A 12,192-nucleotide genomic window follows, 5' to 3' on the forward strand; every position below is an offset into this window, starting at 1 on the left:
CTCGGAAAATTAACCCGGTATTGGCTGACACTGAGCGAAATCAGCTGTAAATGACGCTTAAGCATTGTGGTAATTAGAAACCCTGCAGTTTTTCCTAGTCCGCCCCTTGAAAATATGGTAGCAGAACATTCTTAAAAAAAACCTTAAAGTGAATCCCGGCAAGGAAAGGAAGATACGGTGAAAAGTCGTGTAACATTTCACTAAACCTGTCCTTGAATTACTCGGATTTAAACATTAACTATGTAACAATTACGTACGTCGAACGATCTATAGCACGACCTTTTCGAGACTATGGCCAATAACAACATGAAGATTCCTACGGGGCCTCGGGTCGTAACTATACATAAAACAGAAACTGGATTTGGATTTAATGTCAGGGGCCAAGTTAGTGAAGGGGGCCAGCTTCGGAGCATCAATGGGGAATTGTATGCTCCCTTGCAGCATGTCAGTGCTGTATTAGACCGAGGGGCTGCTGAACAGGCTGGTATCCGAAAAGGAGACCGAATACTTGAGGTGTAAGTACTCCATCCTGTAGACAAAACATTAACATAGTACACAACTCTTACATTCCTTATCAAAAAATTATTACTTACTTTTAGCAGAACAGTTTACATATCTACTTATTCTGGTTCTCAAGTCAAAACATACTATCTTGAAAGTCTGTTGTTTTTGAGAAAACAGTTAGAGGGTTAATAATACCAAATAAATATGCTAATGATGAGAATGTCTAATAAATTGTTAATATAAGGCAAAAATAAGGTGGGTACTATTGTACCAAATCAGAACAGTCTGTCATTGAGTGAGGTGATACCTACTAGTTAGACAAGATACCTTCTATAAGCTTGTTTTATAAGTCCTTGTAAAACAAAACTCAAAGTTGACTTGATAAATAAGCTTATTGTAAATGACTATTCTGGATTATCCCAGGATGTTAAATGTGTTCAGTTTCAACATGACTTATAAATCTGACACTAAATATTTTTATTGAAAATTAGCAAATCACAACTGTAATCAGTATATTAATATTATACTCTTTCGAGAACCATCAAAACAAACCTAAATGCCAACTTAAAGGCGTCTGACTTATGTTTATGTAATTTTGAAAAGTATTTTAAATATACAACTAATCTGTTTCAGTTAAAAATAGTTTCCTAATCTAAATATGAACACCCTTAAATCTGATATTTTCTTATGGTTTAGACTAGACAGTTTTATAAAAAAAATATTTATAAAAACATTGGATTGTAAGCAAAATTGACACAGGACAACTAAAAGAACATTTCTAATTCCTAAAGAAAATTTTGCAGGAAAACATTCACAATGGAAAAACATCTGATCAATTAAATTGAAGTACCATAGAAAAATTTCCTAATAAGTAAAGCTGGGTTACCCAGAAATAATAATAAATAATAATCTTTATTAGGTAAATAAGTAGACGATGGGAAAACACCATACTTACACCAGTAGCTAAGATATATCTGAATCATATTTGACATCATATATGATAATTAAAATAGATAATGTACTGATATAATTACTGGAATTCTCAGAAATATGATAAGTTATAATGCGATTTATTATCACATTAAAATATAGTTGGAAAAGTATTAAAATTGAACAGTTTAATGCATTCATATCATAATGACCTTGACCCCATGCACATTTTCCCATAAATTGGTTCTATCTGAAGAGAAGCAGTTTTCAATGTTTTGTAATACAAGATATGCATATTTTTTTGCCAAATATTTACTTTTCTATTTCTATTTGAAATCTATGTACGAATATTGGTTTCAGTAATGGTGTCAACGTTGAAGGGGCCACTCATAAACAAGTTGTGGATCTCATTAAATCTGGAGGAGATATTCTTAAATTAACTGTAATATCTGTCACCCAACAGGTATTCTTTACATCCCCTAGGAAACTTCCAACTAAAACCTCATTACCTTTAATAGGAAGCAGAAAGACTGGAACCGTCCGAAGAGACTCAAGTCTATTATGACTATAGTGAAAAAAGATCTTTACCTATCAGTATTCCCGATTATCACTACAACGAGTGGGGAGGGGAACGATATGTTGCATTTAACATTTATATGGCAGGCAGACATCTGTGTTCTAGAAGATATCGAGAGTTTTCGAAATTACACGCCGACCTCAAGAAAGAGTTCATTGGTAAAACCAGCGAAAGAGGTATTTTCCAAATAGTCAAATTTTTTATTGTAGGATATAACTTTCCAAAACTGCCGGGTAAGTGGCCATTTACATTAAGTGAACAACAGTTGGATGCGAGGAGGAGAGGCTTAGAACAGTACTTGGAGAGGGCATGTGCTGTTCGTGTGATTGCTGAATCCGATATAATGCAAGAATTTCTTACGGATCCCGACGACGAAAGCAACAGCATTCCAGTAGACTTAAAGGTAAATGAATCGGTTTATGTATTGGATAAATATTTATTGTTGAAAAATGTTCGACCAAATTGCCTTTGCCTTGAGCCTAATCGAGGAGCAAAGAAATTACGCATTTGTATGTCAAAAGGTTAATCATCAATAGGTAAAATGTTGACATTAGTTTAATGTATCTTAAATTGTAATGGATCGACATTAACAATGTTGTTGAATGTCAATAAGTGCTATTTCCTTTTTAAAAGTAGCAGAACGTTTCTATTAGTTATACATTATTTGTGGAAGCAAAATTAAGTAGATTGCCACTTCGATTGCGAGTAAGTGTTCTCAATTACTATTAGTGTCAGATGCTTAAGATAGGTAATTTTTGGATCCTATTTTCTGAGCATTGCAGTTGACTAGAATGAATAAATGTCGCAAAGTGTTACCATAAGCAGAGTTACCATGTAAACTTATATATACAGGGTGTCCCGGTTTGTTTCGGATAAATTGATATGGGAGATAAACTTCATTATTTTAAATTAAAAAGTTCATATGAACATGGATCCGATCTCGATCTGTAGCGAAGTTACAGGGAGTTAAAATTTAAGAAAAAAATAGGTTTTTATTTTATTGTGCTGGACCTAGTACAAATAGTCTCTTCAAATTTTATGTATGTACATATAAGTACATAATAAGTGCTGCTTAAAATGAAAGTAAATTTCCTCCAATTACTATACAGAGTATTGCATTTTCCAAGGTCTTGGTGCATAAAATCCTTTAAAAAAATTTGGTCGTACGCCACTAATGAATTTTTATATACTTTTTAACTTCTCCCATCTATTACCTAAATTTTGACTCTTAGTTTTTGGTCGAATTCTGTTCCATTTCCTCATAAAATAGTTAATTTATAAATTCAGTCAAATCTACAGACGTCAAGAAATTCATATTATTTTGACATTTCATATTAGTTTAACTGTATATATATTGTTGGAATGCGTAAAGTCGTCATGGCCATAGGTTAAGGAGATAACCGAGAGCACTCGAATTAAAGTATTTAAGTGAAACTGGTCTATAACTTGTATTTTAGAAGATAAAATAAAAGAACCGCATCCTTAGAAGTAAAGACCACCTCCCTGCAAGTGATTTTAAGGGCATTATTGCAGGCATTATTACATAATTGCAGGTGTTACTACCGGACAGAGAAGTTATCACTGTAACGCTAAAACGAAGTGCAAATGCTGACGAAGTCTACGCCTCTGTTGTGAAAAAAATCGGAATGAACAAAAAAGTGTCCAAATATTTTTACCTCTTCGAAATAGTAGAGTATAATTTCGGTGAGCTTATGCTCGATTTTGTCTTTTGAACATACACATGATCATAAATTAACATTTACAGAGCGGAAGTTGCAATGTTCCGAATACCCTCACAATTTATACATCCAAAATTACAGTACGGCTACCAGCACGTGTCTCTCTATTAGGAAATGGCTCTTTTCCATACAAAAAGAGCTGATTCTCATGACAGACCCTCAAGTGACCTCCTATATTTTTTGGCAGGTGCCTAATAATTCAATTGAAGGCAAAAAATCAAATTGTGACAAAAGTTAAATTTTAGGCAGTGGATGAAGTGAATCGAGGGTACATTAACGCAGGAGAACGTCTGTATCAGTTAAAGGCTCTTCAGGACAACACGAGGGCGACTGAGTATTTAAAATTGGCCCGAGAGTTACCTGGTTACGGGGAAATTGTTTTTCCTCATTGTGCTTGCGATTCCCGTAAAGATGGCCACGTTATATTATCAATAGGTTTGTCATATTCTTTTTTCCCTTCAGTTTAAAAACTGAAAAAGTGAATTATAGGTACAGGAGGAATAAAACTGCATGCGTGTTTGGAAGATGGAACGTTGGAAAGCCAAGTGGTGGTCTTAGAGTGGGATAGCGTCAGGCAGTGGGAGATCGACGACGAAGGCATGGCGTTCTGTCTGAAATATAACAGACAGGATAAGACGCCAAGGTGGCTTAAAGTGTTCACCCCCTATGTAAGTTTATTTTTAATCATCAAAAACATTTAGGATTATTAAATACATTTTAGCATCAATACCTCATGGACTGCTTCGAAAAGATAATTGAAGAGAGTAAATGGTTAGACACAGGCGACTGATTATTATTCCCTTAAAAAGATTCTCAATAACTTTTACTTTTTATACTTTCAGTCTTTATTTTTGTCGTATACAATCTCTCAAGTCCTGACCCAATATTTCGCGCATATCAGTGCAGCTTTACTGACTGGAGTGGCTGCTTAAAATTGAACTTTGTTGGTAAATGAAGATTTTTATTGTTATATTGGGTGACATAGGGAAAAGGTGGAATAGAAAATCTTTAGTTCTATTTAATATAATTGCTTGAATTTTTGAAGGGTAAAATTAAAGTAAGAAATAAAAAATTGCAGGAGGTCATTTTGAAAAATCAGAGTGAAATCATATTTCAAAAACAACTGATATCAGATCAGAGGTAGTTGTGATGTCTACAGTAATGGACAAAAGTATATAGACAAATAAATTTTGGGAAAAATTCTTATTTCCCGAGATTTTTTTAAAAGATGGTTATTTATAAAGTTGCCTGGCAATGGGTGCGTGTTGAGACAGAAACCCCAATTTTCAAACATTTCAATTAAAAAAAAAAGTTTTATTTAATCAATTTTGGTTGGACAAAATTATATAGACAAATCAGAAATTTCTAAAATAAAAGGTTATCATGAATTAATATATTAACAAAATATTATTTTTTATGAAATTCTATTCTAATACTTAGTGGAGTACCCATTATTGTCAATTACTGCTTGGCATCGCCTAGGCATGGACTCTAAAAGCTTGTTGATGTAATCCAGATCGATTTTCTTCCATGTTTCTTCCAATTGATTATAGAGTTCATCTTTATTGGAGCAGTGTTTGGTTTCAACTAGTCTTTTGAGATGTTCCCACATATTTTCAATCGGATTTAAATCCGGTGACTGCGATGGCCACTGTAAAATGCGAATTTTTTCATCTAACAGGTATTGTTTTGCCAGCCTAGAAGTGTGTTTTGGGTCATTATCTTGTTGAAAGGTGGATCGTAGGGGCATATGATCTTCCATATAAGGTAACAAGACATCTCTTAGTATATCCCTATACGTAAATCTGTCCATAATTCCTTCAATACGATGTAACGAACCCATTCCAAATCCCGAGAAACATCCCCACACCATCACAGACCCACCTCCATGTTTAACGGTGGACAACATGTACTTGGGATCCATTCTTTTGCCACATGGACGTCACACATAATTGATCCCGTCAGTTCCATGCAGATTAAATTTCGATTCATCCGAAAAACACACTCTTTTCCAATCGTTAAAGGTCCAGTGCAGATGGTTGCGTGCAAATTCTAGTCGGGCCTTCCGGTTCTTCTTACTAAGCAATGGCTTTTTGATGGGACGACGTGCAAATAAATTAAGATCATCCAGCCTTCGTTTTATGGTCTTAGTTGAAACACTGGGAACGCCCTCAGCGGTAATCTCATTTTTAATTTGTCTTGGCGTTTTAAATGGATCTTTGGAAGAAATTGTCTTAATCAAACGAAGGGTCCTAGCTTGAAGTTTTCTAGGTCGACCAGTTCGGTGAGCAACTTCCACGGAGCCTTTTTTTTTTAATTGACTGATAATAGCCCAAACTGTCTTCCGCTTCAAATTTAAACTTTTGCGATGTCTACTTGTCGTAAACCACTATTATACAGCTCTATAATTTTTGTTCTGATTTCAAAAGATACTTGAGCACCGCGGGGCATTGTAGAACTTAATTTTTTGAAAAAATGAAACAATTCTAATATTGTATATTCAACAAATAAACGATATGAACTGCCAGTCTATATACTTTTGTCCAAGCAAAAAACTATATTATTTTATTAAATATTTATTGCTATGCAAAAAAATATAAACATTTAAAAAATATTATTCCTTGTAGCTACCCATATTTTTTACCAAAAAAGGAAGTTCAAATTCAATTATTTGGTACATTTTTATAAAGAATCTTATTTGTCTATATACTTTTGTCCATTACTGTACTTTGCCACAATTGTTTTTAACTGATGATACAAGTTTGATTTTTAAAAAATGTCCACTGCGTTGCTATACTGAGTCCGAATATCGGTTTGTGGTACTTAATTAAAAAGATAATTTTGTGCTCCTTTTAAGTACATAATATACTGAAAATATTCTTCTGGAAATTAAAAAAGTTGGGCGAGTTGCAATCATCAAAATATTTCGAAAATGTAAAATATTTTTTACATTTTTATTGAAAATTTAAACAGTTATATCAAAAAAATTAGAGGTATTACTGGTGCCCCACTACCTATGTCACCTTAGGACTGTTGCAGTGAAAATGAGGCTGATTATTCTTATTTTGCGTAATAATAAATAGTATGTAATTAAGAAGAGGTTATAATCTCACAAGCTTCAATAAAGCCAAAACTAACAAATTAGGACAAGTTACTAGAAAATTTAGTGTGTTAGTTTAGTCCGATCACTATGCGAAGTTGGACCGTAAAGTAGGGAAACTGAAATTGACTAATGATTAATTCAATAGAAGACTCAGGTTCCCATATAAAAATCATTAGTTTCCATATATGGCGATCAATATGGATAAGTCTAAAATAATGCGAAAGACTTGGAAGTTTTTAGAGATGTTGCTATTTAAATCTTAAAGTTATCGTTCGGAACATTGTAAGCTTCTTTTCGGAGGTAATTGTCTCTGACAAATTTCCTTTTGGCTTGAAGTTAGCCTTGAATAATGCTGATCTGACGTCATGTAAGCTGACGTGACAGCAGTATTTGCAGTTTCCACCGTAGTGAATGATTGGTTCGATCTTAGTTAGGCGACAGAGTTGATATTTCCGCATCTTGATAGCAGTCGAATCTCAAAATATCAGTTGAACTTTTTGCGGGAATTTCTATGACGGATTTAGTAGTTTACTCATTTTTGTGAAAAATGCGGACAACCAAAAAATGCAACTATACAGCAAATATGCAGGTGTTCTATTTAAAACTAAATGTTGAATCCTAATGGACTTTTTTGAGCCACTTTGTATATTTGAAATTACGTTCAGTTTATAGCGCTGCCTCTATTTTAACTATCGTTTTTAAACCATTTTTCTATTTATATGAGGTTTTTAGATAATTGTTGTCACATCAAATCTGGGACACCTTCAAGAGTATGTTAGTTATCATTAAAGTAACAGAAACAAAATTTTCCCAATAACTAATTCAATTTGCAAGAAACGGGTGTTGATTCTAATTTCGTAGATACAGGATGTTTTTGAAAATTTCCTCGCCTTAACATCTCAAAACGATGTGTATAATTTATTTATTCAATAATACATCGAATAGGAAAAAACATCATCAGATAGATTTTATGACGTGGACTTCAGTGATTTCACTCACTTTCTTTCACATCCTATGATTTAGACATAATAAAATAATGCTTTATGTTCATTTTCTTCACTGTTTTCGAAGCTCTCATCCAGGTTATTCACGATTAAGAGATACGACACAAACACCGGTTTTACCTTTTCAATATGATGTTAAATGCACGGAATACTTAAGCTGTCTTTTGAGTCGTACAAATATTCAAAAATAACCTGTGTCTAAGAAATCCTATATGGCTGTGGCTGTTCTGCCACTGTCAACATTCGTTTCATGCAAAATCACAGTACCTAAGAGTAAGTGCAGTATTGTGAAAAATTTTTTCAACTCAAATGATAGTTGAAACATTCCACATTTCGAAAGAAAAATAGACATCCGATAGAGGATCATTCAGAAAATATATTCAAAGAGACATTCAGTAACTGTAGCCAATATTTAAAAACATACTTAACAGTATTTTATAACATAAGTATGTAAGAAGATAAGGGTATATGTTACAAGCTGCACATTGTATCTTACAGCATACAAGGTGCCGTTAGCTGAGTGTCTATTAAAAGTATTTAGAGATCTGTGAAGGCTAGATAATCACAATTTGGTATGCAGCCATTTGAGCCCAAGATGTATTGAGTGAAAATATTTTCAAAATGACGACACTTCCGAAAATATTGGAAATTGATAACAACATTGTTATCTTAAATTGAATAACTATGTTTTTTATATGATTCCATGTCGAAATTCAAGTCTGTTTTATGTAACATATCGCTAACCTGAAATGTTTACTTTCGAAGATAAAAACTGTTTTGTGTCAAAATTAGTAAAAACCTACTGTGTTATAAAAATTTGTTATAGTGGAACCAACAAAAGTAGAACAACTAAATTTTGCCAAAAAAGTTAAAATACTGCACTCAATTCTTCTCAATTTAAATTTTGATATTCATCTACAGGGTGATCTGCAAAATAAATTGAACTAGGCCAATACAGAAATGCCAAAAAGTAATTTTCTTCAAATGAAATACCCCATATTCTATTACATGGGTTAAAAGGTCATTTCATTCTGCATTCAGATACGTAATATTTCCTACCTCTACAAGAATTTTTTTAGTTATTTGAGTTTGAAATTTGAAAATTAAAAAAAATCAAAACATAGTTGTTTAGTGCTGTAATATCCTTAACTACATGTCAAAAAATGATTTTAATAATTGCTCAAAATGCCCACCATTTGTTTTGAACCATTTTTCTGTTTATAAGTATACCTAGTCAAAAATTTTAACCCATGTAATAAAATATTGGGCATCCCATGTGAAGAAAATTACTTTTCGGCGTTTTTGTGTTTGCCTAGTTCAATTTATTTTACATACCATTTTGTAGATGATTATCAAAATTCAATCTTAGAAAAATGAAGTCCAGTGTTTTGACTTTTTATTGACGAAGTTTTGTTGTTCTACCTTTGTTAGTTCTACTATAATAATTTTTTTACACAATTTTACCAATGGCATAAAACAATTTTTATCTCCTAAAGTTGACATTTTAGGTTAGCAGTATGTTACATAAAGTTGACCTGAAATTCATCGCGGAATAATAAAAACAAATTAAAAACATAGTTATTCCATTTCTAATAACAAAGTTGTTATCAATTTTCGATACTTCTAGAAGTGCTGTTATTTTCAAATAGTTTTAATCAATACATCTTGGGCTCAAATGACTGTTTACCATCTTGCGATTTTCTATCTTTTGCGGTTCTCTAAATATTTTTAATGGGCTCTCGGCTAAAGACACTATATACTCTTATATACGAGTATTATTCTAGATATTTTATTACAAGAGCATTGATACTTCAAATTGACGCCTAAAAGCATCAGTTTGTGATATTGATGTTTTCATAATAAAAAAGGGAAATATATTTGTCACATGTCCGAATTTGAACTAACACGAAAAAACAATTTAACACTAGAAATGATAGTTTAGATTCAATTTACAGAGATTTTCATTCCCTTCAGTTGTATCAAAAATATATTAAGTATTCTTGTATTTCGTCTGCATTTTATAGAAAAGTCGAAATAAAGCCTTTCTATCTATTATTGAATCGGATCCACATATTCGAGATTCAGCGAATCTCGCTCGAATGACGAACATTTGGTAAATGCCAATTAAGATGAATAGATCGCTCTAGGCAAATATTTATTGTTCATAGTATTATTCGCCATTCCCACCTGAAAAGTCCTTAAAAAATGCTGAATCCAATCAATAAATATTGCCAAATAAACGCATGTGTGTATTGACAGTTCCAATACGAATAGTTTGACAAATATTTCGCCAAACCAAGATTATTCACAATGATTTTCTTAATATTTTGAAAATTGCCTCAATTCCAGTATTTGCATAATAATTAATAAATTATGGAATCGTCCTAATAATTTTGAGGAAAATTCCATAGTACGTGCAATATCTGGGAAAAAAAGAGGCCAAGCCAAGATTTTAGTTTTTTTTATTTAACCTAAACTATTACTACTTCCGATGTACCGGGAGGCACCAGATAACCCCCTTATCAGCTGATTCGAACTAAACACTAAATTTCTATTAACTCTTAACATCTATTGGACACTAGGCACCTCCTCTATTTAAAAAGCGAGTTAGTCATACATCTAAGTAATTCCGGTTAATTACCGATAATTTTTAACACCCATACCCTATTTCTTTTGGTGGAAGACCATTTAATGAAACCCCACATTGATCAACCGAATTCAGATTTATTCAGTCAAAAGTTCTACCTATAGGAGTCAGTAGAAAAGTAAGGGAAATTGCACTCTAAAACAAATCCCATACACCAATATTTGCATGCAAAGAGATTTGACTTAAATCGAAATTTTCTGTTTTGCATTCCTTACAAAAGTTGGATTTTGCATCGAATTTAAAGAAAGCTGAATTATTATTATGATAAGTACTGTAAACTATCTAAACCGGCTGAATATGTCTAGTTAGTAATCGGCACCCTTACAAGTGAAGGTATTACGGCGGGATGAAATGAGAGTTCCCAGAGATCATGCAGAAATGGCTAAAATTTAGTATAAATACGGTATAAAGTTAGGTAATAATTTTTATATATGCAAGGCGAACAAATATAAAAATTAAGCGCCAGTCTCAAAAGATATTATCTGATTTAATTGCGAATTTATACGATACATGCCTAAATAGCAGTTTTATGGCTTAATTTTTAAGATGGTGTTAGTACGTACAATTGTATCTACTCTCAATTTGATCATAAGAAACCCCAGTAATGGCGCTTTTAAGTTTTCCTCGTATCTATAAGCGTGAGTAATGGTAGTAACTCTTCAAAGGCCCAGTAGTTATTTCCTTGACTCAATACTCATCATACAAAGCATTTAATATTTAAGTAATTTATAATTCCTATTTAAATAGAGTGTAACAACTTGTATATTGAAGTTCCAAGATAGTCCATTAGTTAATAAATGTAATCAATTCGGTTACTAGTCTGTTATACCTTAAAAAGTAGCCGGCAATTGGTGATTGTCCTAGTTTTGGAGGTGAATTGTTGTTATAAACAATTTTTACTGAGTATTTAGCTCGCATTTTTACCTTTTTTCTTTAAATAAAACAAATTGTCAATTCTCTAATATTTACTAATCATTTAATCTCTATAGAAAATCCAAGTGTATTGTAACTACTGATGTATAAAAATCTCTCTAGTAATTATTAATTATTAATCCCGACTTTGCGCACTTTTGAGCTGTTCTAGAACACGATAATATTAATTAAAATCAAAGAAATGCGTTTATAATGATTTATATCACTTTGGTACTTGTTAAAGTCGAATAATAAAATTAATGTCTTAGAGCATAGCAATTTAAAATGAGAGTTGTATATATTGTGATGTTAATCGTCTAATGATTGTATTTGTAAAAGTAAAATATTTATTTTACTGTTGTATGTCTATTAAGTTTTGTAATTTAATTAATTGCACAAGTTCAATGTTAAGTTTATTATAGTGTAATAGTTAAATTATATGAAATTTAAACGTACTTAAAGAGCTTTCTTCGTAATTAATTATCGATCCTGCATTTCGCAACGTGTGATGGCGAATAATATCGACAAAACTTAATAATTGAAATAACTTTCCAGTTATACAAGGCGTCTGAACATAGTGCCATAAATTCATCTATTAACATTCTAGGTCTCAAAATTTGACAAAAACTTCATATAAACAAATATCGAAAGGCGCTTCGTGTTCGGTATATAAAATAAAAAAGGTTGGTTTCTGAGAATAGTTTTTTATTAATATTTTCGAGATGTGTCGAGATAAATTAATGAAATCTTGTACTTTATTACAATTTTTGTGCTCT

The 12,192-nt window shown here is 32.2% G+C and overlaps 1 protein-coding gene across 1 annotated transcript; it reads left to right on the top strand.

Moving 5' to 3' along the window:
* The first annotated feature begins 50 nt into the window (after positions 1-50).
* Snx27 (sorting nexin 27) lies at positions 51-11,871 on the top strand. The gene is made up of 9 exons (XM_066401991.1): positions 51-515; positions 1,795-1,897; positions 1,953-2,169; positions 2,221-2,414; positions 3,565-3,715; positions 3,777-3,937; positions 3,996-4,185; positions 4,240-4,418; positions 4,472-11,871. The coding sequence occupies exons 1-9, from the start codon at positions 292-294 to the stop codon at positions 4,538-4,540; spliced, it is 1,488 nt and encodes a 495-aa protein (XP_066258088.1). The 5' UTR covers positions 51-291; the 3' UTR covers positions 4,541-11,871.
* The last annotated feature ends 321 nt before the right edge of the window (positions 11,872-12,192 follow it).

Source organism: Euwallacea similis, chromosome 24 (assembly GCF_039881205.1).
Source record: "Euwallacea similis isolate ESF13 chromosome 24, ESF131.1, whole genome shotgun sequence".
NCBI lineage: Eukaryota > Metazoa > Arthropoda > Insecta > Coleoptera > Curculionidae > Euwallacea > Euwallacea similis.

Coding starts and splice junctions, on each gene's coding strand:
- Snx27 (XM_066401991.1), top strand. CDS start 292: ATGGCCAATAACAACATGAAGATTCCTACGGGGCCTCGGGTCGTAACT. Junction 2,415..3,564: donor GCATTCCAGTAGACTTAAAG/GTAAATGAATCG, acceptor ACATAATTGCAG/GTGTTACTACCGGACAGAGA. Junction 4,419..4,471: donor TTAAAGTGTTCACCCCCTAT/GTAAGTTTATTT, acceptor AATACATTTTAG/CATCAATACCTCATGGACTG.